Source organism: Spea bombifrons, chromosome 1, assembly GCF_027358695.1.
Source record: "Spea bombifrons isolate aSpeBom1 chromosome 1, aSpeBom1.2.pri, whole genome shotgun sequence".
Taxonomy (NCBI): Eukaryota; Metazoa; Chordata; class Amphibia; order Anura; family Pelobatidae; genus Spea; species Spea bombifrons.
Genome location: NC_071087.1, coordinates 112,166,004 through 112,193,041, shown reverse-complemented (window position 1 = coordinate 112,193,041; position 27,038 = coordinate 112,166,004). Strand labels below are relative to the sequence as shown.

General features: G+C 40.0%; 2 protein-coding genes across 3 annotated transcripts; one reads left to right on the top strand and one right to left on the bottom strand.

Annotated features, from left to right (window-relative positions):
- Positions 1 to 392: 392 nt before the first annotated feature.
- TPCN1 (two pore segment channel 1) lies at positions 393 to 18,111 on the bottom strand. The gene is made up of 27 exons (XM_053468851.1): positions 17,927 to 18,111; positions 17,605 to 17,714; positions 14,592 to 14,768; positions 13,882 to 13,995; positions 13,475 to 13,605; positions 13,051 to 13,139; positions 12,512 to 12,546; positions 12,233 to 12,291; positions 12,050 to 12,149; positions 11,287 to 11,403; positions 10,613 to 10,737; positions 10,294 to 10,342; positions 9,812 to 9,875; positions 9,620 to 9,664; positions 9,267 to 9,323; positions 9,048 to 9,101; positions 8,884 to 8,956; positions 8,193 to 8,300; positions 7,965 to 8,036; positions 7,428 to 7,517; positions 7,020 to 7,135; positions 6,537 to 6,583; positions 5,960 to 6,028; positions 5,798 to 5,882; positions 5,207 to 5,334; positions 4,948 to 5,028; positions 393 to 1,099 (listed from the first exon to the last, which is right to left on the bottom strand). The coding sequence occupies exons 1-27, from the start codon at positions 18,030 to 18,032 to the stop codon at positions 1,001 to 1,003; spliced, it is 2,400 nt and encodes a 799-aa protein (XP_053324826.1). The 5' UTR covers positions 18,033 to 18,111; the 3' UTR covers positions 393 to 1,000.
- A 1,228-nt stretch (positions 18,112 to 19,339) lies between these two features.
- Positions 19,340 to 27,038, top strand: IQCD (IQ motif containing D). Of its 2 annotated transcripts, none has more exons than XM_053468839.1 (5): positions 19,340 to 19,470; positions 19,606 to 20,331; positions 20,677 to 20,910; positions 25,647 to 25,718; positions 26,622 to 27,038. In XM_053468839.1, the coding sequence occupies exons 2-5, from the start codon at positions 19,615 to 19,617 to the stop codon at positions 26,919 to 26,921; spliced, it is 1,323 nt and encodes a 440-aa protein (XP_053324814.1). In that variant the 5' UTR covers positions 19,340 to 19,470; positions 19,606 to 19,614; the 3' UTR covers positions 26,922 to 27,038. The 2 variants fall into 2 exon arrangements, with proteins under 2 accessions (XP_053324814.1, XP_053324807.1); XM_053468832.1 differs by having other exon boundaries at positions 19,388 to 19,481.

Here is a 27,038-nt window from a genome sequence, read left to right as displayed (position 1 = left end):
ATCACTTTCTCGGAAAGGCAATTACAGATTCCCCCCCCCCCCCGATTCCTGTTTTGCATCCACTTTCATGTGTGCCCTTCAAATTATATATTTATTGGCCTTTAACTCATTGCAAAGGTTTAAAGCAGATATATCCACGCTACACTTATTTCATATAGTAGCTGCCCTGGTATGGGTAAATATATATTCAGATGGGCATGAAGACATACAGTTGTGACACAACTGCCCTGGATAGGTTCAATAGGAGGTGTATAAATTGCAGCAAGGGTTAAAAAGGGTAATACCAGCATTCTGAGCAATTTATACTTACATGTTCCAGTTTATAGGCCTTGCATATTACAGTAATTCATAATTACATGTTGAGATTGAAAAACTAAAACACAACGTGGAAATACTGTTATAAAAGTAAAGTTTATTAATGTTACAAATATAGCTTCATATATATATGTGTGTGTGTGTGTATTATACACGCATATTATCCTCTTTTATGATGCCAAGTGCGATACTACAATGAAAGGGTAAACACATTTCCAGTCCAGCAGAAGAAGAGATTGGGAAAACCAGCATTGATTGTCTGCATTAAGGATATATATATTAAACTGGGGCAGAGAACGTTGGGAAACATTGTATGTAGTAGGAAACAGTAGGAAAACTCGGGCCTTGGCCTCCTATGAGCAAATATTATACAATTCTGTACTACAAGAACAGCAATACCCTGCCATCCTCTTCAAAACCAGTATGAAAATAGTCATTTGACCCCAGTAAATTTTAATAAAGCTCTACAGTCTCTTTTGATTAGCATGTGTGTTATTTCGGGACTGGTAGCCTAAAGAGTCTTTCAGGACGCTGGAACAAGCGGGCTGGAGTGTTGTTAGACTTAGAACTCACCATAGCCGCATACATGAACACCATAATCCCTGCCAGGCCTATGCTGGCCCTTGAGAAGTATAAATATTAATACCGATAACTGCATAGTGAGATGAGCATAGCGTGTGATAGCTCAGTTAACGGTGCGAGAGCGGGGACGCAGGCTTCCTAGAGGATGCTGTAGCTCTATGGACTTCTTCCGACGTGCTTGTGCGTGCTCCTTGTACCATTCCTGGGGAAAGCAGAAAGAGATCAGCACATTAAATATGGAACAGAAAGAAAAACATTGTTTTAAAAAAAGGTAAATTAAATGTAAGAACATTTCATTTTATTATCTTGCACCAATCTCGGAACATTAACCCGCAAATTGAAATATCCAACCCTTTGGTCTATTTATTGCATGATATACACAAAACGTTCATTATGTTATCAGAGGTCTCTAAAACAGTGAAATGGCTTGTTTTGAATCATTTTATGTTATATATTAACCTGGTTCCCTCCATTTTATTACATGACTTGTTAGGATGTTGTTCTCTGCATAAAAAGGTACTATTTAAAATAGTTATTGTGGTGCAAAGTTTTACAAGTGCTCTTATCACCATAGGAACATATTTCTATCTATATTTTTGATTATTCCACTGGTTTTTATAGTGACAAATCCTTAAAAATGCTGACATTTTACACTGGAATGAAATTTATCAATAACATCTATAGCGTTATATTCTGAAAACATATATATATATAAAAAAATATTGTACAACTCATTTTCTAACGGATGCATACAAGTACCCATAGTAACTGTAGTTGATTCGTATACTGCCCCGTATAGTGTATGTAGTACCAGCAACATAGAAGGATAGGACAGTGCTCATGCCCAATGCTTGCGTGCAAGCGCTTTATTAGTAACCCTGGCAAAAGACTAAACACATGCTCAATTCTTTTAACAGACGCCTGAAAAGTCTGATAATGAACTACACAATCAGCTGGATCCTCCATGCATGGATGTACAGTGTCTTCTTTTAAAGAACGACATGCAAGTCTCTTTCTTTGCATTAACAGGAATGTCGTTAAACCCATCAGATATGTGTGTTCCGTTTATTTACTTAATTCATTAACCATTGTGTTTACACCCAATGCCTATAGTGGAATTTTGGAGTCTTCTACGATAAAAGCCAAACTTTTGTTACCATTTGAATTTATAGGGAGAACCACCCTGCCAGAAATACTCACCTACCTATGACCCCTCTGGAACCCTTCACATAAACATCACATAAGTACAAAAGCTGCAGACGGTCTAATGTCTCATCCAGAAGCCACATATTGCCTAGCAAGTCACCACATTTCGCTTATTTTGAGGCACCCTTATTTTACGGCACAGGTGTCAAGTGTCTAGACTTAACCAATAGCAGGAGAAATGTGGGTGTTTGATGCCACTCCACGTATTGGTTTCTACTTTGTACTTCAAACAGTATTATTAGGGTGTAAGAAGTGTGTTCCTCTTCCGTACAGCTTCTTTAATGCAGCTGATAAAATGTAATGAATGGTATAGCACTTGTGTCATTCTTCTACCACGATGTGACATGTAATACTTGATCCTATACGACCGAATAAAATTGTTTAAAAATAAATAAGAGTACCAGCACCCATTTTTCTAGACATTACATGTAAACAGAATGCATTTTCGGAGTTCCCGTCTTCCAATAAATTTCTACTCTCAGATAATGCTTTTTTCCCCCATTTAATGAAACATGATCTCGGACCTGATGGTTTACGGCTGTTCATGAAGATGGGTGGAGGTGACTCAACCATCAAGCATACAGACTTTCCAACATCTGGAACCGTTTAAAACCTTAAGAAGCCAACATTTTCTCTTGTTTTCAAGACTGTGACAGCCTTGCACTGATAATGCAATTTAGGGCCAAGGCTTGAGCTTTGGCATTATTACTAACAAGGCCTTTTCTTACAAAGTTTTACAGAATCAAAGTCTGGGAAAAATAAGCTATTAAAGTATTAACTATATATGACTCAGATCCTCTCTCCCAACAATTTTCTATATATATATATATATATATATATATATATATATATATATATATATATATATATATATATATATATATATATATATATATATATATATATATATATACACACACACACACACACACACACACACACACACACACACACACACACACACACACACGCACGCAACAGAGATCCCATTCCTACTAGGTTTTTTTTCTACAACCCTAAGCTGTGTCCACAATCGAGGACTACACCCAATAAGTCACGATGTATGGCTGGCTACCACATGACTTTATTTAGTATTTGCTGTAATGTATGCACTAAGCCTCCTGCGCCAGGACATGTACTTGCCAATGGCATTCACGGGGGCACGAAGTACCTTCCATACAATCATGCCTACTCCAGGGATTTCCATATTGACCATAGCAGCATCCACATTTTATCTACTAAGTGCCCCACAGCCCAAAGTACATTGTTTAGAAGCAGGTAGAGATCCTACGCACAACGATACAAAACATATGCGTGGTCCCCGCTCTGTACAATACATTACATAGGTAGTTATATACAAAACGGAACAAGAAGAATTTCCTTCTATGCATGCCCCCCCCCCTCTGTATCCATACCTCACACATCATTACGTCTTTATATATACATCTGGCTTTGAGAATTCCCCTGCTAACATTACAAATTAACAAACTGGACTGGAATCCATTAGCTTTGAAAAGCCTGCTGCTGGTCTTATATCACAATCTTGCATCGTAACCTGCAGGGACACACAACCAGCGCTAAATTTATTGCACGGAATCTAATCGGCCCATTGTCTTACAATCTGATTATTAATAAGTGGCAGCTCCGGTCTCTTGGTTATTTTCCTTCCTGCTGTTGTCACCTCGTCGCGTACACCTCACGATATATACATTTCCAATATTCCCAGCACTAAAACAGTTACACACTTGTACGAGGGAAATACACTGGGTTCTCATACAAAAATGGCTATTTTTAGGAAGATTAAAAAAGCAGACTAGCTTTTATACATGAAAAGGCACATTTCAGCGGGAGGCCTCATATCCAAGAGGATGTCTTACGCATGCTATACAACGATCAGAAGGAGATCATCTAATGATTTTGCAATAAATCCTAGAAAAAAAAAACTTCTTCTGAGCAATTATTGTGTTCTTTATAAAACAAATGTAAACCTTTTTGCATTCGCAGGTTCGGTGAGGTTATTTAATAACACGGGCTGATGAAATATATTCAGCACCAGCTAAGGCACATAGGATTGCTGGAGTGTAAGAAACCTTCATGAACTTTGTCTAGTTATGTTAGGCTACAATACCCAAACGCTACCCCATGAAATAGGGACTGTGATTACCAACTCTGATACCAGTCTGATCTATGGTTACCACTTTTAGCATTGCTCTTTTTTTGTAAACTGTCATATTTGCTCGATTATAAGACAACCTTCCAAAAAAAAAAAAAAAAAAAATCTTAAAAAAAAACAAAACAGTTTTTCCTTTCAGTGCTTTCACTCTCAACGTCTCCCTAAGTTTCCCGCAGACCGCTTGTGTCCATGTCTCCTTTTCCGCAGCTTCGCTTCTTCACCTGTATCAGCTCCATTGCCTAGGTACCGCCGCAAAATGTTGGAGCATCAGCGCACACCCTCTCCCCCGATCCGTCTGCATAAAGCCGCAAAAAGGCGGAGCCACTGCACGCATCCCTGGAACAGCCTCTCTCCTGCCTGTTCCTCCAATCAGGGGGAGAGGGTGTGTGCTGAGTGCTTTTGACTAAAAGACAACCTATATAAGAAGATGCTGTTTTATGAGATGATTTATTGTGAAAAAAAACTCATTTCATAATCAAGTAAATACGGTATTTGCTTCACAACAGGATATGGATATGCCATTTTTAAATCCCTTCTAAATAAACTCTTTTCTGCACTTTTTACAAAACTCGTTACAAAACGAGCAGCAAATCATAATGCCGACCATATTAAGTTTCAGCAGAAGAGGCAAATACATTTCATAATCTGATACAAGATAACATCCATCTCACCTGGATCTCTTCCTCATACATCTTCATGCTCAGGTCACTCTTGGTTCTAGATCTTCGGCCCAAGAACAGCACAGATGAAGCCTGAGGAAAGAGTAGGTAAGACAAGGTAACGTACCGAGGGTATGTTAGACCAGACAAGTGAAAACAAACCATGCTGAGAAGCTGCGTACATTATGCTGCAAAGCACCGGTAAAATGAAAAAAGGTAAAACGCATATGAAACAGTTAACAAGACCAAGGGATACCTCCATGGTTCTCACCTCATTAGACTGCAGGTGTAAGAGCAGTTTGCGGAGTTGAGCTTGCTCATCGTTGCTCTGAGCGTGTTTCAGAATCAAAGTCAGCTCTTCTTTCCCCACTTCTATCTCCATAGTAATTCCCTTTTCATCTATCCAGGCGAAAAATAAGGGAGGTGGAGAAAAAGTAGCTTAAGACTGTAAATTCCCCGTTCACCAAATGCAAGGAATGGACCTTATTCAACACAAAAGAACGTATTCTCACTGTGCCCATTTACACAAGCCAACACCTTGGTGTACTCCTGCGCATGCACTGCTGCCCACAGCGACCACTCAGTGTCAACTAAGCTCATTCACTGCCAATCTTTAATGAAGTTTGAAACTAGCTAATACAAAGTTCAGACAATGCCATGGGATTTACCACCACAGCCATCCCTGCAGAAACATTGTATGTGTTTCACCATCTGTCCAATATTTTAAAACATTGCCTTTCTTCAATAATAGACCCACAATCTAAGCCTGATGCGAATAGTGATTTCCCCTGCATTCTCTGTGTCACAGTCAGGGTTATTAAGGGTTTACTTAAAAAGCACTTATTTGTTACATTGGCCCTACCTTCTGCATCCTTGTTCTTCCTGCTATAATTCATGCGGAACACAAATGCATCCAGGATGCAGGCCACGATTATGGTGATCACAACCTAGAGAGAAATAATAAGACGAGTTGTACATGGGGCTTGTGGGGTCTAAAGGATTGGCCATTAAACTGACCACTCACCATGGTGACAATGTAAAAAACCATAAAGAACAATCGCGCCCAGTGGGAGGTTTGGGATGTGACACCTTCCTGCAATAGAAACAGAACATTTAAAGACTACAGTGCAATGGGATTATTTTGAAACGTCAAAATATAAAATGTAAGCAAGCATCTTGCTGCTGTGGGAGATGATACATAGTTAAGTGAAAATGTAATACCATGCCGTAACATGCATTTTTGTTCCAGAAATTACACAAGGAAAGTACCGGTAATATACATATATATTTGAGAATGCGACACCAATACAGCCTCCAAAATCGATCATCATTTTTGTTAACCAGCATTTCAAAGCATCTACAGTTGTAGGCCATGAAGACAATCTCCTTACATTCCCACTCTAATAAAAGGTTTAACACAGACACCTATTTTAAGTGATTAAAACAGATTCTACACTAATGTCATAACTACATGCTGAATATTAAAAAAAAATATATATATACATTCATTGCAACAGGATTCCTGTCTGAAAAATACCCATCACCAATTCATCGCAGAGATTCCGACTGTTAAATTATGCCATGGGCTGAGGGGCACTCACCATGATGATGTACCAGTTGTTAACTACCATTAGCTCAAACAGTGTAACTGCAAAAAAAGACAAAAACTAAAATGTACAGGTCACTCTTTACCCTCATCAAAGCAGTCATATTCAGTTTCTGATGAGTCCTAAATACAAAACGCGTCACACGATGCTCACATTCTTCATAAATCATAACTTGTGTGCCGTAAGTATAAAGGAACACCACAGCCAAGCCAATGTTCAATTAACAATTGAGAGAAAATCAAATGAATACATACCCCGCAGACCCTGCCCACAAATGTTTACAGATATGTTGTATATGTAAATCAAATTTGGCTACACTAGTGCATCTTAATAGCAGTTGGTACGCAGAGTATACTGTAGATTTGTTTGATTTTCTCTAGCTTTGGAGTAGTACCGTGGACTCTATCAGGAGATTAAACTGTTGCTTTACATTTGACTGACTTAACTAAAATTTGAGATTCTTCTGTCCACTCTTACCAAAACTGTTAAGGATGTTGTCGAAGTTGTTCAGGTAATAATATCCTTCCTCAGGCAGAGTCTGATTTCCCACAGTGCGGTTCAGGAAACGATAGGAGTCCGCTACTGTGCTGGTACTGAACGAAAAAAGCACAGATCAGTGTTAGTCACTACGTACATTTCCACCAATACTTTGTCACTGAAGCATGCCTCCACACCTGCTTTTACATTTGTTTCATTCTTTGTGCTTAATATTTCCCATTTACACGTTAATCTTTCATATGTAACTTCCCTCGATCTATATCAGCAAGCTACACGGTGCTCTCTCTATCTCTGCCATGCTCAACTATGCTTTTCTCAGTATTCCCTATTCGGGGTAATGATACACAAGCCCCAGCTGCTTATAAAATACAGATGGTAAATACTCACTTGCAGCAATTGGGGTACAGCACTCCAGAGAAGAACTCCATGCCCACAATAGAGAAAGAATAATAGAAGATGAGGAGAGTCAGACCCAGACTGCGGGAGATAAAAAAAAAAAAAAGATAAGATATATGTATGTTTACCTGTATTCTACTCGTTCTGTGTATGGTTTGTTATCAATAAATACATAGGGGTGGAGGAAGGGAGAAAGAAATTATTAAGAAGGGCTTTCTTTAAATTAGTTTGTAGAAACATTGTAGTTTCAATAAAGTAACGTTAGTATGAATTATGAAGGACTAACCCCAGCGAGCTCCTGCTGCAAAAAGAGCTGGGCTGACACCGCATTGTAGGTAAGATAACCTTTAAAGCTTACTACATTTACTGGGTATTGTGTAGGGTCATCATGACCCTTTTGCTTGGGAAAATTCATAATGCATAATGAGGTCTGAGTTCAAACTCACATGCAAAATCACAGACAGGCTGATTAAAGCAGATGAGAAATAAAACTCATAGATGACAAATAATAAAAGGTGAGAAAATTACCTGGCCATTCTAGGAAGTAACTCGAACATGGTGTCTAATACGGTTCTGTAACGCTTCTTCAGTTTAAAAAGCCTGGAAGGAATCATAAACAACACAAACTGAGATGAGGTGCAAACTGGTATGCAGAAAATTAAGGTAAGTAATGTGTGCGTATAAAACCATCACCTGAAACTTCCACAAATGTATTAAACTCCCTGCATCCTCAATACAGGTATCCTGCGAACTCACCTGAGCAGCTGCAAAGGTCGCAGCACCACAATAAAATAAAAAGGCTTCATATCAAAGGCAAGAGCCAGTAGTCCCAGCAGAGCCAGCAAAGTCACTGAAAAGTCAAACCTGTGAAGGGGAGAAGATAAAACTAAACAGAGCGTTTGACTATAAACCCAGATCATTTACACTTCGTACATTTAAAAACAAATCCATGTAAAATGTATCACAATCAGGACAAAATAAATGCTGGTGGCAAAGCATAGCATGATGACAAACATGGTTTAAACAGGCCAAACCTCCAAGGAACTTATGACCATTCATACCAAGCTTTATACAGTAATGAAGGTTTTCATTGAAAAGAGAAATCTTGTTTTGATCCAATACACCCGGAGGCTGTTGTCAGACACGTAATATATTATGTGATCTTCACATGGCGCTCATTCTTTATGGCAATGCTAAAAAAGTCTGTACCCACCATAGACTTTTATTAGTCAGTGTGACCGGCTGTGTGATTAAGACCAGAGGCATTCTTTTTATTTACTACTTGCCGTATGATAAAGGGGTCAGGGTGTTTGTCTAGTAGATTAGGCCAAGATAACAGAGCCTGGGCACATACAAATGGCTAACATGAAGCTGTCTGAAAACATTATGTAAGAACTAGTAATAGAAAGATGCTGGAAGTTCCCCTTTAACAATATCGCACACTTACAGGTTCCATCCTGATGTAAAGTACTCCATAGGCCCCAGGCCTGTAATCTTCAGAAGGAGCTCGGCCCCATACACTAGAACACAAGTAAATAAATGAGCGTTGAAATCGAAATGAGAGGTGACTCAATGAAAATAATGTCAAGTATACCAGGCTTGCAGACTTACATGTGAGAAAAACAATATAGCTCCAAGGGACACCTTGTGGAAAAAAATTACCACCTGAAAAAGAGGGAAATGTCTGGGAGGTCACCTTGTGAAGCCATAGGACAGTAAACAGGCAATTACACGTGAAGCAAGTGTGAGGACACACACTTGTGCTGTTTTGTGTTGATTATTGATATAAGGGATCTTCATACCATATGTGAAATCTATAATCACACTCACCCTGCAGCATAAACGTCTCTGTCAGAATCCAGAAGCCATTGATTGCAACTACTATATCTGTAGAGTAGAAGAACGAACACATGTGATCAGCAACGGAAAAACATGAAACTTGAAGAGTGATGGGAATGGCAAAGATAGTACCAGATACAGGACTGAATTACTAGTTAACACATTCGATTTCTATAGGCAATTTACTGCTGGGAACTCAACATCACTAAATGAATATATACAGAACATATACCGACTGAAAAAAGAAAAAAAAGTGTGCTAAGAGCAGGATAAACTAAATATCAAGCCATCCATATTCAGATTTGCACAGAGAAGCATGCATGCAGAAGAAATAGATAACTTACACACTCCATACTGGAAGGCTTTAGATTTTGCCAACACATTAATACCTGAAAGAGAAGCCAAATCAAAACATAAGGGCCAATGAAGACTAATACGAAGAGAATAAGATATAAGAAAGCAGCAGTGGACGATCCATCCATGTCATTATGCTGATAAAGATCTCTAGCCCAGCAAATCACCCCTTGTTCCTGTACCTTTAAAAATAATTAGTGCTGTGGGAGGGAGGTCATCAAACCAGTGCTCCCGAATTCGCTGTACCTGCAGAAATGAAATAATCAGTCAACCTTGACATGAGGCTCACGCCAGCCTGGTAAATAAAACACAGACGAGGGACGCGTAACAAAGCAGCAGAGCAAAGGCGCATGGCACGGTACAGAAGAATATAAAGCAGGTTATAGTGTTTATGAATTTAGAGTGCTAAATGTATGTATTACTTCAGTGAAAGAGAAATATTCGGGGAGATTTAAGATCCAATAAAAACTTAGTGGGTTTTTTTTTGTTGTTTTTTTTTTACTTTTAGTGGTCGTTTTCTGAAGCCTTTGTTTCTAGGTTTTGGCATCATACATTTAACTTCATATAGAGGAACAAGAGCTGACTAAGGCTCTGAAAACGCAGAGAGCTAGTAAACATTGGATTAAACCCCTCCGCCACTAACCAATCACACAGAGGTACTCACCTTCCACTTCAAGTCCACAACTTCATAAAATTGGTAGAAATCTTTTAACCTGCAAGATACAAACTGTATGAAAAGCAAAAGACTCAAGCAACTACAGTATACGTGCGAGTTCAGATGCCTTAATACTCCTTATAACAAACCTAATGAGGGTGACTGGAATTGTACTTTAACGTATTTGCGACTAACACATACACATAGGCTGCTAATGAACATGCCTCTGGTTGCTATAAAATTACACAGCTGGCTGGCAACTAGAGTAATCTGAATCCCCTCCCCCACACACACACACACACACGTGACACCACGACCCTTTATTTACCGGAGGTTATCTGCTCCATTCTGCTTCATGGCCCTGAACGTAAGATATCTGTCCCGAGCGGACATGAGAGGCTTGTAGAACCTCATCACCCCATCAAAGTGACGATAGGAGATTCCAGGGGGGCCCTGCAAATGAAGATATTTAGGTATGGACAAATCAATACACACTGCTAGATCAATTTTTGTACGTGATACATATACAAAAGGTAACAGTTACAAGGACAGGCACAGCAACACAGACACATGGTATTAGGTGTATCCATTTACATGCCTGGCTACAGAGGTCACTGTATAACAAATCTTTTCCTGGCTTAAAAGGGGCTCTTCCTACTACTTACCCAATATGAAGTATTGTAGCTGCCCATCTAGCTTTTTCATTTACATAAGCCTTCTTTAACATGATGCATAGTACATTTTATAAATTCGGCAACTCAAAGAAGGTCCAGTGTAAAAGAGCAAAATCCGAAATTATGTTCCATTCACATATAGAGGAAATAAACACTTAAAACAATATGCCAATTTAGAAAATAGGCATTTACCAAGAAGTGTCTACTTAAGGAACTCCCGCACGCAAGATGGGTAACCAGATGCTATAATCTGGTAACAGCGCCAAGCTGTGAGGTGCCCCAGGCCTCTGGTAGATACCCCACACCACTTACTGCTTCCTCTGGATACCTGGGAGTTGAGAAGCAGCTGGTAGCTGAACTGACTGGCCATGCGCTTGTGCAATAGCAAGGACTTGAACTTCTTCTTCTCAATGTCGTTGAAAGTGTCAAAGACGACTGCCAATAGCTGGAGAAAATAAAAAAAAAGCATTCAGAACATGGATGCGTTTGCTGGGAATCTCCAAGCTTAAAACTATTTTGGACAGCAGCCAATCAGACCATTTCAAAGTGTCCTGCATAACCCTACTCTTTCAGCAAGCTTCAGGCTACAGCACACAACTAAACCTATAGCCTCCTATACAACTACTACATGAATAGATCGTAGTTCTACGCAATCCACGCTACCATCCAAATTTCACGTCTCCTAAACTAGGTAGTAGTGGCTGGCACAGCACCCCCAATGTTAAATCTACTACAGGACCAAGGAATTTAGTAACAGGTTTTTGGCTTACCCTATCCCATCCCTTTTTTCTCACAACCATACTGTTCATCTTTGATGTGGCCATGTGGGAGCTACAATGGAGGTCACTTTGCCACAACATACCGTCATCGATTTTAATCTCCCTAGGAGATAGGAGGATTTCCCCAACCAGTCCTTGGCCCACACTACCTGCTAAACCGTGACTATTGGTACACGTGTACAAAGTTTCTGAAGGACCCGGAAGGTTTGGCCAGTCGTTTGTCACACCAACATCACATGTAATTGTAATTAGTGGAATGTGTCCTGTTGATGTGTAATGAAAGAAGGTTGAGCTGCACTGTGGAAAGCTCACCAGGTTCATGATGAAGTACAGCTCAATAGACAGGTAGACTATGAAGAAGATGCAAGACCATGGATTGCGAGAGTATGCTGGCATCATGACATCTGGAAAACTGCAATACAAAAAGGTGTTGTGTTACGTTGAGGGATTACCAGTGTTTATAGGCAATTGACAGTAGCAAGGGGTGCCACTTACTTTGCAGTTGTTAGAAGCACAAACAGGTTGACAAGGCTATTCTCCAGAGTGCTAAAATACTGAAACGTGAAATAGTGTAGGTCAGACATGCACAAACACCACAAATAAAAAGCTGGGGCACCCATACAGAGATGGATCATATGCTACGTGTAGGTGCACACAGCAGGCATTTAACCATCCAAATAATAAACCCTTCATGCAGCTTATTGTAGTATAAAAAACAGTGTGAGCACCGTGATGAAGAAGAAGAAAAAATAATAAAAAGACTTGCAAACCTACCGGATCAGAAACATTAGGAGAAAATAAGTAGAAACCTAGAAAAGATCACAAAGCGGAACAATAAGCAACAAATAAATGACATAATATAGCCATAAGTGCTTATGCCAAGTGTATAATTATCATGTGCCCCCACTTTTTTTTTTTTTTTATATAACATTCCAATATTATGTAGCAGAAGATACTAACAATGCCTTCCTAAAAATGTAATTAAGATACAAAACAGGAACACATCTGTTAGTTTCTACTCGTCATACACTATGTTAGCTTCTACTCGTCATACACTATGTACTTCGAGACATGAATAGTTTTTGTATTTGTTTATAACTGCTCAGTCCAGAATGGGACATAGCACGATATTTGTCAACTAACTAGACTAAAAGCAACAAAACGGAAAGCACCTTCAGTCTATATTTTACTAGCAACTAGGGAAAATTAAGTTATTTACTGCCACTGCAAAAACAGTCTCCACAAAAAAAACCAAAAAAACAGTTTATAACCCAAACTGGTGTACCAACGCTCCGCTCTTCTCCAGTACTTACCCAATATGGCAAATATGACCATAAAGAACAGGAGGAGAAGAAGAATGTCTATGAAAGGCGGAAGAGACTGAAAGATCTGACGTAGATTCCTGGGGGTAAAACATTTAGAGTCATTTAGAATACTCTTACCACAAGCAGAAGATGGACATATGTGCTGAGAAAGGCAGTTGATTTAGGTGTTATCCCTGTCTAAATATATAACCAATTCTGTTTTTGGTTAACGTCAAGTATTTTTTAGGCGAAAAGGTCGCTTAAGGCAATTACTGAGGTACCCTCTGAGTCTTTCAGAAAGAGCAGACGACGTGGGATGTAACCTTGCAGATCATAAATGTATTTTCAATGTAAATTAAACGTTCACAATATAGAGATATGGTATAACTACTGCGCACCAATAAATCAGATTACAGGTCAGTAATATCCTTACCTCCGGACAGCTCCACAGTATCTGCAGTCCACCAGGAAAATGGGACGCAGGGCTCGTGTCACACGCATATGAGAAGTCTGTCTCACGAGCACCACGATGGCTTCTATAAACTGCACCAGTAGCACACAGCTCTGCGGGATCACAGTTATAAATGTTGCTTATCACACATTAGGCAGACTTCACAATACAATCATAGCTCCTGATGTATAAATAAATGCATGTGTATAGATGTATGACACAAAAACATATGCATCGATTTCCTGTGTGTTTTTTTTAAAGTAACAAAGTAAAGTGTAAATGCAGATTCACGCATAGTGGTATATACTCCTGCAAACATATACAGATTGAATCTTTCTATCATTATCATCAAACCATCTGCTCCAGTCTTGTACCAAACAAGGCCTGACCTTTAGCACTGTTCTTCGATGCTTCAGAAAAGTCCGACAGCCCAGCCATCTCATTTTCATGCTCAGCTCAAACGCCACCAGTGCCAGTGCTAGCAGCTCCAGTGTAGCATGGACCTGCAAATACAATGTCAGATTGGAAAGGGACAGAAGACATTGTTTTATTAGGATTTCATACAATGTGGATCAGTGCCTTGTTAATTGCACTAGAAAAAAAGATAAATATCAAGCATTCATAAACACAGAAAATATGATAAAACTATTATAAGGATTTAGAGAATTTTTAATGTAGTATTTAATTGATATTCTTACTTGGAGACACTACATTCTAGGTCATCATGACCTCCCAAAGGAGCAAGGATGGTAGATAAGTGGAACAGCCTCCAACAGTGGTAGAGGTTAATAAAGTAATTGGATTTAAACATGTGTGAGATAGGCTTAAGACAAGGCCAAGGACCAAAGACAGGAAAAGTAGGTGGGCCGAATGGTTCTTACGTGCCACCAAGCTTTGTTCTTTTTACAAGAGATGAAGTCTGATTCACATGTACCGCGATGATAAGATCACAGCAAGCAAAATAGTCTTTTGGGTCAGTTAATTGGTTGTTAGAGCACTTTTCAAACATTACACCTTAATCACTTATTAATATATAATATTGCTGGCTACAGTTGATTACCGATTTGCAGTACATCATTGTGAAACAATAAATACATACGTAAATGTCCAGGCGCAGAAATGGGACTGCAGGAGCCTCACATAGTGACAGTAGTAGCAGCATAAGACCTGTGCCGAGTTCCAATAAATAGAACAAGTGGTTGTGTGCAAACAGATAAGCAGATAGAGCTTTGGCATCACGAGGATGAGTGTAAAACTTGTCATTGTTTTTCCCCTCCTGGAAAAGAAAAAAAATCAGGAATATATTAGCATCCCGGCAGTCTAAAAAACATAATGGTGAGCATCTGTTGATCGTTGAGGGTTGGTGTAAAAAGTGAATATTGTCCCCTAAGAATTTGGGAGTATTTAAGGGTGTACTTCACATAAACCCATGACAATTATTCTGGTCCTTTTGCACACACACACACACACACACACACACACACACACACACACACACACACACACACACACACACACACACACACACACACACACAAATGGAGAGACTCAGGATGCTATTGGGAAATATAGGAAATGTTGTAATGATATACACAAACCCAGCAGCATTTACTTTCCAAGTGGCGGCAGCCGACCGAGCTCTGCAGTGACCTGCCCGTGCCCCATGTGCATTTTATATCCGATCATGACAAGCAGTGCACACGAGACTGGAGTTTATTACCTACTCAATGAGGTATAATAGCCTCCCAGCAGAAGACGAGGAGGAGAATTTAAACACGCATGGGACAGGCATATTACCACCTCGAATCTAAGATGAGACTGAGAACAGATTAAAGGTCTGAGTCTTCATTTCAGGAAAAACGGGCAGACCAGATGGGGCAACTCATTGTTACCTGCCGTGAAATTGCATGTGTGAAAGACATCTACAACCCCTTAATAACCAGCAGCATAGAGGATACATCACAAAAAACTGGTCCTAGAGGACCAAGGACGTTTCCCGTATGTCGTGGGGTTTTCGGAACTGAGAGGGAAATCAGGCTGTGAAACAAAGGCATGATTTGCCCTGTGACAGTTGGGGCAGAGGAGTAGAGAAAAAAAAAATCGTATCCATCTATATAAGAAATAGTAAAAAATCTAATTTGCACCCTCCTACAACACTCCCCAGTTACCTTAAAAAATATATAGAGAAATATACAAAAGAATACGATTGGTTGACTAGTTTTAAGGGAAGAAAAACATGCGACAATTTGAATTGTGGGGGAGCTAAACTAACTTACTGCTTAATACAAAAATAACGGAGGAGTTTTCTGCAGTCGCTTATTTTCTGAGCAAGGGAGAAAAAGCAATATGCTATGTTCATGTGACAAACACAACAAACACAGTAGTAAATCACAAAGCTTGGAAACGTAGTGTTCCTTGCTCCTGTGGGCTTTAAAGTTTGTTGCCTTTAAGCCGAGTTATTCTGCTGCTTTGTACATGGAGACGAAGCTCTATAATCTTCATTGCCAGCTCTTGTTACCTTCCCCATATCATCGGTTTCCCTGGCTTTTGACCCTTGGCTTCCTGTTTTGACCCTCCATCTCTGCTGTCTCTGCCTTGACCACAGATTGGACTGAGCACAATGTCTCTTAGATCCTCATCTATTACCACGTTCCGGACTATTGTATTTTTTTTATCTGGTTCTCTGCCACTGGGTTCCACTCCTGCTAAAAGGAAGCTCCCATTCCCGTGACAGGAAGAGACTGGAGATAAAACGGCTGCCTGAAAAGTGTCAAAACGGACCTAGTAACATACTCTTGGGTGTCTTATCTTCAGTGACGGTTTGATATCTGTGAGTACTCCTATAGTCCACCATGCTAAATTGTTTGGAAAAAGTTGTGCCTAACTTCCAATACCGGTATTTGCCCTATAAGGGTCAAAGTAGATAAAAATCCCACTCATATAGGGTGATTTCAAAATCAAGGCAAAATAATATATTGTATTTTTCCCATTGGCTCTAGCTGTGTACCATTATTTTTAAGGATTTTATTCATATAAAATATCTCACATTTATGAATATGGTTCCAAAAGAAAGCCCTACGTGTGCTAAAAAAATAAATTTGTGTGGGTACGTTAACTGAGAAAGAGGAGAAATATGGGTGAACACAAAAATCGGCGTGTAATGTAAAAAAGGTTAATTCTGCAATACATATTGGCATTGTGCGGGTGCTAATTTTCTGTTTATCTTATGTGCTTACAATATCCTTAGAAATCAGTCCCAGTGTACTTTTTGTGACCAGCCGTCTGATTTTTGTTAACAAGGATGTATCCCTGTACCTCTCAGGGCCGGCCCTATAATGGGGCAGACTGGGGCAATTGCCCCAGGCGGCACTTTAGAAGGGGCGGCACTTTGCCGCCCCAAGCGCTTTTTTTTTGTTTTTTGAAGCGGAGGAGAGAGAGAGAGGGGCACCGAGTGGTTTTCGCTTACCGGCTCGGCGCCCCTCTCTCTCTCTCCTCTGCGGCGAGTCTCCCTGTTCGGTCCCGGTGCCGGCTTGTAATGCAGAGCGCCGGAAGTGACGTCAATTTCCGGCGCTCAGCATTACAAGCCGGCACCGTGGCAGAGCAGGGAGACTCGCCGCAGGACTGTTTAAAGGTAAGTACAGGGGGATCGTAGATTATGGCGTCGGCGAAGTTTAAAATGCCCCCCCCCCCGGCGTCGGCGGGGGGGGGGGGGCGGCGTTTTAAACTTCGCCCCAGGCGGCGTTAAGTCTTCGGCCGGCCCTGGTACCTCTGCTATAGAAAATAGTGGTCGGGAAATGTATAATAATCACTTATTATACATTTGTTTCCAGAAACCCATTTCTGCCAGTATCGTCAATTAAATGCCAGTGATGTAAGTACCCTTGTGCATTATAGGCATTACTCCTGCCTCACAACGAGAAGAATATTGGTGCTTATACGAGATGTTAAACATTAGCTTCTTTCCCTTTCTTGAGTTAATATATGATTTTCAAAGTCTGCAGAACATTGTATACTTTAATCAGCCACTGAAACATATAATGTTTACACCTGTTCCTGAACACAAATAAGAACATAGGGCTTTGTGTTACTTTGGTTGCCAGCCTTGTTCTCACCTGGAGGTAGATGGCAGCTTCCTGATATCGGGTTCCCCAGCTCTGGGCTGAATCCCCCGACACCCGACCTTGCTCCGAGAGATCGGTCAAAAGATCATACTCTTCTCTGGCTGCAAGTAACAAAAAAGTTGAACCATAAAATTAATAAATAACAATTCAGTCATTTAATACCTAGGTATCCAAGATGCCAAAGGTCAGCAGATACATAAGAATAATGTTTATTTCCATACAGAAAATAAAATCTTTGGAAAAAGGTTGGTTTCTTGTCCTTAGAAAGCTTGAAAGTTAAACACCGGTTTCTCTGTGAATAAAAATGTCTTACCTGAGGTCAGGTCCCTGTTGGCGCCCTCTCTAGAGAAATCAGCACAACTTCCATTTTCTTCAAGGGTAAGAATAAGAGGCTCGTCATCTTCTGGCCTCCCTGCCATTCTAAAGATCTTCAAGCCACTTCCGACAAGGCTCCAGCAACCTAACTCCGAGTGTGACTTTTACCTATAGGGAAACACCATGTTGGTGGCATACAGTGGCAGATTTTATCTGTAGACCGATCACACATCAAAACGGCAAAGTTCTTGATAGCAGTATCATCTCTCCATTGAGCATTCAAACAGAGCAGAGGAAGACGGGGTGTCTGAATCCAAAGAACAAAATGGGGGAAAAAAAAAAACACGAAAATAAAATTGGCAAGTAAATCACGCTAAACGGCTAGCTCGCTGGCTTAGGTATGCAGTAAAACGGGAAACGCATGCAAAACATCCGATACAAAATACAGAACTAAGTGAATTGCAACATTAAATCTTTTAGTAAAAAAGATAATCGTTTAGTTAGTGTCAGCATGCTTTCATAATCACACAAACGGGTGATTTTCCCGCCTCATTCATTTTGTGAGGGCGGCCAGATGGACCGTCCCCTCACAGACACGAAGTCCAGGTATCGTACGCTGGCCTGAATTATGTTGCTAGGCCAACAAAGTAAGCCTATAAATACAACCAATTCTCACAAAAAGAACTTATATTTAATAATACTGCACATTTTTTCCCTTGCAACCCAAAGGAAATGCTCATTCGCTCGCTGTCCACCTGCAATAAGGTATATTCCCATGGAGTCTAAATGAGTTACTATAACAACCCAGAACCGCCATAACTGTTCCCCATAATCATATTCCCTGAGGATAAATACCCACATGAAATTCCCACAGCCCAGCTAGTAAATGGCCCGAATAGACACATCTGTAATATCTTACACCAAAGCCTGTTCTAGCTTGTCTTGTGAAAACCCGCTCCGTATGACGCAATATTTACCTTGGTACCTTGTTGCGCGGGACTTCAAAAGATAAGTTTCTCTGTTCCAGGACTGCAAGCCAAAAAACAAGAGCAGCTCCCTATTTACTGCACCAGAAACCCTCCGGGCTTCCCGCACATGCGCAGTAGACGGAGCTGAGCTCTGGTTTACACATGCGCAACATTCCTTCACAGATCAGCCAACCAAAAAACATGCGATTCTACACACTAAAGACGGCAGACGTCATGCTATCGAAAATGTCATCAGTACGGATCACACAAACGATACTTAGATGTCAATCTGCTTGGATACCTGCTCATGGTAAAGGGCAGGAGATAGACTCCCGTAATGAAGATTGCGATAGGGGATTTTTGAAACTTCTTTTGTGTATAGAACTCTGAAATTAAGGACGTGGACCTGCGCATATGCGAAAGCCGAGATGTTTCGATTGGATGGCTGCGAGACACTACCTCCCTCCGTTACGTATTCCGTCACCTTAGCAACAGTATGTATACGGAAGATGCTCCTTTAGGTGCATGTCTGACATAGAAGGGGCAAGAGCTGACATCAAAGGGTCCCGTAAAGGTGAAGTAAAAGTAAATGAGTTAACACTTACCACTTGTTTTGGGCATGTGTTACTGATTTATGATGACGTATATACTATAACTTACTATGTGAACATTTAACTGATAGTTATTCAATCATTTATTTTTCTCCTAGGTAGCAGAAATGACTACAGAAGTTATTTCTCCTTTCCAAGCCTTGATGAGTTCCTCACCTCAGCCCCTGGAATCCCCATTAAATAATGAGAGCAGTCCTTTGAAAAAAGGTCCAAACAAGGCTCTTGTTAAAATTGACAGTATGAAGGTGCTGGAGCCAGGCCGCAAAAAACTAACTTCGATAGAGACGCAAAGAATTATTGCAGTGCTTGATGAGACAATTAAAAAGCTGGAGCTGGTCACCCTATTCCAACATGCAGCAAATAACCTGGATAGATTTAGTGTGGTTTTTGGATCAGAGCTGACAGGGGCTATCCGAGAGCATCAAAGACTTCAGAATAATATGCAACAGCAACTCAATCGAATAAACAGAGAAAATGCAGCGGACCGGAAGAGTCCTGAATTGGATGAGCGTAATCTTTCAACAGTACGTGAAGCCATCCAGAGTTCAGTAAGGAACACTCTGAGGCTCTTTCTTGCCAATCCAATCGCGAGCAAAGCTTTGCAATCCGAAGCTCATGTGCGGGATCTGGCCTCCCAGCAACTCATCCAGATATTGTCAGAGCTAAGAGATTTTCTGTTTGAAATGCTTCTGACCAGCCCTTTAGAGCTGAATCAAAGAATGTGCTACCTCCAGAAAACTATGCAGCGTGACCTGAAAAATAGGGATGCTCTGGCAACTTTGGAAGAGGAACTTAATAAAGCCATTCTTGATCGGGATACAGAGGTAAGTTAGGAACAGCAGATCTGTAGTTATAGTGCAGAACTATACACGTGGTCTTTGCCCACCTCATTCCATCCTATGCACATATAGTACATAACCTAACAATGGACTGTACGATATAATCAGTGCCTAAAAAGTATCTGCTGTTGTGGCTTTTTACTTTAAAACGAGGGTACGCAATGAAATTTCTTAAGACCCACTGTATTTGTTGCCGAGAGTGCATTATCTGTACAACCATATAGGGCAGACAGAGAACCTATACTTTAAGTTGTGTGATCCCGCTAAACTAAATACTAACCATGCAACGCTACAAAAGACGAGCAATAAGTTGTTGTACTTGCTCTACAGATTTCCAAGAAGAATGAGGTTATCAGGCAGCTGAAGATCAGTCTGCATCAGCTGGAGAAGGTTTCCGAGAGCCAGGTGAGACGTATAATGCAGGAGGCTGAGAAGCAGCAGAAATCTGACCGTCGAGCCTCTGAAGGAAAGTGCGCCAAACTCCAACAGGACCTTCAGCATTTAAGATCACAGCTTAGTGCCACCATTGCTGAGAATCGTGAGATAGAGCTGAACCTAAGAAAGGTATGTAACTGTGTTGGAAGTAGTTTTAATATGTAATCAATAGTTAATGTGGTTCTCAACTTTCAGCTGAGGGACCAAGCCAAAGCTAGAGACCCAATGATGTAGTGCTCAAAAACATTTGGCTTATAATGGAAAAGGGCAATGCCGTTCAGTGCATACAATAAAGTTCTGTCCAATGTATATGTGCCAAAATGAACCAAAAGTACAGAAGGAACTCCAGTTATAAATGCTAAAGCCCTTGCTGCTCTAGACATCTTGGGGGTTATATGTGAAACTGCAAATAAAACAGACAGGTAAAGATTCTGGCAGTGACCCAAAATCTTTAAGTCAGAACAGTCCAGGGGGAATTGCTCCCCTGTCCTCTTGTTAGTCTTCCTCTGCTCTTTGCCTTCTGCAAACAAAAATTCTGAGTAGTCTGAGAATCTGGCCAATTAAAGTCTACAACACATGGAACTTGTTGTCTACATATACATCTGGAGGCCACTCATAAAGGTGACCAACCTGCAAATATAGAAAAAAGTCCACTAGGGGGCGCTCGTGTGTTCCATTCAATGCAAAATAAAACAAAGAGAAAATATATATAGTGTAGGAGTAAAACAGTATGTTTTGCCCTGCGTGTCGCAGATTCCTCACTCACAGTGTATTGATGGAGTTCAGTGCGTCATAGAAAGGGCCTTGAGGTCCATATGCCAGGATATAAACCGAGAAGACAAACCAGAAAAGGATCCAATAGTGTGTTATGTATATGGCACTAGATACGCAACAAGTGGAAATATACTTACACTTAAATAAGTGTCAAGATGCTCGTAATTTCTGGTGATAATCTGGTCGCGTCTGTATATCCTTCTGCTTTGAAGAGTCCAATGATGAAATACCAATGTGTGTGTGGTGTCTAAAAACCAACCACTATTCACATATAAGGTATATTAAAAGAAATATTTATTCTAAATTAGCAGCCAGCTGGATCCATATCAACTGCAGCTTTAAAAAGTATTTAAAATAACATAAAAAGTGATAATACAAATAAAAGTACTGATAAAATAAAATTATATCATAAAAAGTCCTTGAAAAGTCACTCAACGCGTTTCGCCGTGTAAGGCTTCATCAGGAGTAGTATTTTCTCAGAAGTGAAGGTCCTTTTAAATGTTTGTTTGGCGCCATCTAATTGTCTTCCGTGTTGTAGCGTCTGACGTCAGCTGGACAATTACTTCCGGATTCAGTTCATTCATTGACATGCCGGGGTCGCTGCCTTCAGTGAAGCTTTGGATCCCGATCGGAGGATTCGTTGAACCGTAGGATTAGAGGTAAGTGTAAAAGCAATGTCATCGTATTGTTTGTCTTTTATGTTGCAGGCTACCCTCCCGCAGAGGGAACATCTTAATCGGTATTAATACCGATGTATACGGCAGTTACGGGGATCAAAGAGTGAAAGTATCGGGGCAGTGAAGCGGTGATGTTTGCCGAAAACGAGCAGTGAAACGGGGATACAAAGAGATATATATAAAAACAAAAAAACGGAGATCTGTAGGAAACATACAAAACGGAAGATGAAGCATGGCCTGATGATGGGAGATGCCTGATGTATATGAAATGTGTTATGCTGGTATATATACCAATACATAAATGAATGAATTAAAATAAATTCAGCAGATGAAATAACAAAAAAATTAATTGATAAAAAGTATCCCATAGAAACCTTAAAGAGCAGCCTATCACAAGTCCAGGGACTAAATAGAGAACACCTTCTTGACCCCAAAAATAAGAAAACAGATCTGAAAAGAGATTATAGCTTTTCCTTCTTCACGAAATATAATACCCATGCCAACCAGATAAAAAGAATATTCAATAAACATTGGCATGTATTAAAAAATGACGAAATTTTGGGGACAGTCCTACCTGACAAGCCACAAATCATCTTTAGAAAAACAGGCTCCCTAAAAAGCATGCTTGCCCCCAGTGTACTCTCTAAACCAAAGCCAAATATATCTTCATGTACGTTTTTAGGGGCCAAACCTAATGGCTTCCACAAATGCGGCCACTGTAAAATGTGTGGTACATTACCCAGAAAGACTGAACACTTTACAGGACACATAACTGGTTTAACATACACTATCAAACATTTTATCAATTGTTCCACCAAAAATGTTATATACTTGCTCCAGTGCGGCTGTGGCCTGCAGTATGTGGGAATGACAACCAGACCCCTAAAGGAGAGAGCCTTAGAACATCTGGGCAACATCAGAAATAAAAATCTCAAACACAGTGTCCCAAGACACTGTAATGCTTGCCCTCTCTTTTCACAGGACACATTTAAAATCATAGGCATAGACTGGGTGCCCAAACATTGGAGGGGAGGCAACACAACGGAGAACCTCATTAAAAAGGAGACAGAATGGATATTTAAATTAAAAACCTTTAAAAGCGGGGGATTAAATATGGAGCTTGACATCTTAGCTCATATATAATAATTTTTTTTTTTTTTTTTATTATTATATTATTTTTTTATTTTATATATACAATAATTTATATACAATAACCAGCCTCAAAGTCTTTTTTCCCTTCATGGATTCAGTTTATTTAATTCAATACACACATATAATTACATGATGCTCATTTATATATATCCATTTTAATTCATTCATTTATGTATTGGTATATATACCAGCATAACACATTTCATATACATCAGGCATCTCCCATCATCAGGCCATGCTTCATCTTCCGTTTTGTATGTTTCCTACAGATCTCCGTTTTTTTGTTTTTATATATATCTCTTTGTATCCCCGTTTCACTGCTCGTTTTCGGCAAACATCACCGCTTCACTGCCCCGATACTTTCACTCTTTGATCCCCGTAACTGCCGTATACATCGGTATTAATACCGATTAAGATGTTCCCTCTGCGGGAGGGTAGCCTGCAACATAAAAGACAAACAATACGATGACATTGCTTTTACACTTACCTCTAATCCTACGGTTCAACGAATCCTCCGATCGGGATCCAAAGCTTCACTGAAGGCAGCGACCCCGGCATGTCAATGAATGAACTGAATCCGGAAGTAATTGTCCAGCTGACGTCAGACGCTACAACACGGAAGACAATTAGATGGCGCCAAACAAACATTTAAAAGGACCTTCACTTCTGAGAAAATACTACTCCTGATGAAGCCTTACACGGCGAAACGCGTTGAGTGACTTTTCAAGGACTTTTTATGATATAATTTTATTTTATCAGTACTTTTATTTGTATTATCACTTTTTATGTTATTTTAAATACTTTTTAAAGCTGCAGTTGATATGGATCCAGCTGGCTGCTAATTTAGAATAAATATTTCTTTTAATATACCTTATATGTGAATAGTGGTTGGTTTTTAGACACCACACACACATTGGTATCTCATCATTGGACTCTTCAAAGCAGAAGGATATACAGACGCGACCAGATTATCACCAGAAATTACGAGCATCTTGACACTTATTTAAGTGTAAGTATATTTCCACTTGTTGCGTATCTAGTGCCATATACATAACACACTATTGGATCCTTTTCTGGTTTGTCTTCTCGGTTTATATCCTGGCATATGGACCTCAAGGCCCTTTCTATGACGCACTGAACTCCATCAATACACTGTGAGTGAGGAATCTGCGACACGCAGGGCAAAACATACTGTTTTACTCCTACACTATATATATTTTCTCTTTGTTTTATTTTGCATTGAATGGAACACACGAGCGCCCCCTAGTGGACTTTTTTCTGTATTACTTCAACACCCGGAGAGTGTTGCTTAAGGGTTGCAGCTGTGGTTCCAGATACACCAGGAAGCCATTAAGGTTGATTATTCCTACCATTTACTATCTTATTCCCTATACTGGTTTTTCTCACTTTTTTCACGCAACCTGCAAATATATTCAGTTCTTCATTTATATATGACACAGTACGACAAATGAGGCATAGCTCATAGCTTGGAATAGTTTAGGTAACCAGGTTTTTCTAAAACTCTGAAAAACAGCCCGGGAACCATTGATTCCAGTAGGTAGTGTTCTCCTGGCATCAACCAAACCTGTATTCGTCCATCAGACTTCCACATAGTAAAGCGTGATTCATCACTCTAGAAAACAGGTTTCCACTGCTCCAGAACCCAGTGGTCGTGTGCTTTACACTACTCCAGCCGACACTTGGCATTGCGTATAGTGATCTTTGACTTGTGTGCAGCTGCTCGGCCATGGAAACCCAGTTCATGAAGCCCCTGGCCTACCACTTCATGGCCAAGCTTTTACTCATAGACACAGTGTCCGGGGCAGACATTTCATGAACTGACTTATGGCAAAGGTGTCATCCTTATCACAGTGCCACATTTTAAGTCACAAGCTCTTCAGTACTGCCAATGTTTGTCTATGGAGATGGCTGCATATGTGCTTGATTTTATCCACCTGGTAGCAATGGTCGTGGCTGAAACACCTAAACTAATTCACAGTTGTGATGTCATACATAAACCAATGGTTTGCTGCACTGCTATATACTGGCAAATATCCTGGGACCCATAACAAACAGTGAAGAAAAAAAAACAGTTGTGGAGGGGGGTCCTCCTCCTTTTAGTTATTGTAGTGTTTAGCTAGAGTATCTTTTTGTACCCAACACATTCCATATAACTGTAACATACGGTTCAATGAATTAATAACAAAACAAAACTGAATGATTTTTTGTCAGCTGCAGAATTTTGTTTGTTTTCTTTTACAGAAAAAATATAAAGTTGAGACTGAGATTGAGAACTGGATACAGAAATATGATGCTGATATGGGAGAGAAGCAAGTAAGATGCTAAGAGAGAGTTGGATCTATTACCTATGATAACAAATGATGTCATATTATGGATATATGCATGCCATACTTCTACTATATAATATCATACATGATTTTCCAGCAACTGCGAGGCCCAAACTGAAGACAGAAAGGCAGTCAATTCATACAAATATTAACCCAATTTTAGTAACAGTGTATATTCTATATAGCCCAAATTCTTTGGTGCACATTATGAGTCCTCAACTCTTTACTGCAAGTTTACTCCTCAAGATGGGAAACACTGATGGTACCCAATCCTTTTGCATATGGATATCTTCACAGATTTATTTCCAGTATTCCCCAATTTGAGGAGAAGTTGCACATCTGAAAGAAGCTGACATTTCTTTCCTGCTATTTGAACTAGCCATTAGGCGCCAACTGGATTTCTGGCCAACAGGATACCGCTTTTGCGAGTTTCTAACAATTCTAGCGTCGACATTACTTTTTTGAGATTTTGGATACCTTGCCTCAAACATGATTTTTCCTTATGTTTATCAAGACTGACTTTTGCCAATGTTTTGTGTCATATTAATAAGATTATACACAAGGTAAGGCACAAGCAATTCAACAGAATATTATCTCATATGCAGACATTCTAAGAGACAATATTATACTTCTTAGTATAATTCTTGAAAGCAACCCACAGCAAGTGATTATGGTTTGCTTTGCAAGCTTGTTTTTATGAATTGTGTTTATTGTAGGCAATTTCTTGGCTGTGTCCCCTTTAGGTTATGGTTATCTTTTGTTCTTCCTCATTTGTTCCTCCTTAATTAGGTGATGGAAACGTTTGATATTGATTGCTTTTGTCATTCCTGATGAGCCATAAATAAATAATACATTGTAAAATCATGTTACATTGGCTACTGTTTTCCAGGCTGAGCTGGAGGAGTTGGAGGCCCTTTATGCTGAGGAGAAAGCCCATCTGGAGGAGTTGAGAGATAAGCTGGCCGTGCTAGAGGTAGAATACGTCCAGATTGTTGAGGAGAGGCGTCTGGCTCAGCTGAAGAAGGAGGCAGCAGAGAAGGAGTTGGCCAATATGACCAGGGCTGCTACTGTCATCCAAGCATTCTGGAAAGGCTACCAGGTGCGCAAGACAATGAGATCTAAGAAGAAGAAAAAGAAGAAAGGAAAAGGGACAGGAAAGAAAGGGAAGGGGAAGAAGGGAAAGAAATAGAAAGAAAACCAAAACTTCCCCTCTTGCATCTTTTTTTCAGGATGGCTGTTTCTTTTTCTATATCACTAGTATAGTGAATGTCCCAAAACAATGTGAAACTAATATCCTAATAAATTC

What these genes read in the sequence shown, in the direction of transcription:
- TPCN1 (XM_053468851.1), bottom strand. Translation starts at nt 18,032, where the DNA reads ATGGCAGGGAGGCCAGAAGATGACGAGCCTCTTATTCTTACCCTTGAA. An exon ending in CTCCTAATGTTTCTGATCCG is followed by an intron (nt 12,292 to 12,511) that starts GTAGGTTTGCAA and finishes TTCACGTTTCAG; the next exon opens with TATTTTAGCACTCTGGAGAA. An exon ending in AGCACTAATTATTTTTAAAG is followed by an intron (nt 9,665 to 9,811) that starts GTACAGGAACAA and finishes CTTCTCTTTCAG; the next exon opens with GTATTAATGTGTTGGCAAAA.
- IQCD (XM_053468832.1), top strand. Translation starts at nt 19,422, where the DNA reads ATGTCTGACATAGAAGGGGCAAGAGCTGACATCAAAGGGTCCCGTAAA. An exon ending in CCCGTAAAGGTGAAGTAAAA is followed by an intron (nt 19,482 to 19,605) that starts GTAAATGAGTTA and finishes TTTTTCTCCTAG; the next exon opens with GTAGCAGAAATGACTACAGA. An exon ending in CTGATATGGGAGAGAAGCAA is followed by an intron (nt 25,719 to 26,621) that starts GTAAGATGCTAA and finishes ACTGTTTTCCAG; the next exon opens with GCTGAGCTGGAGGAGTTGGA.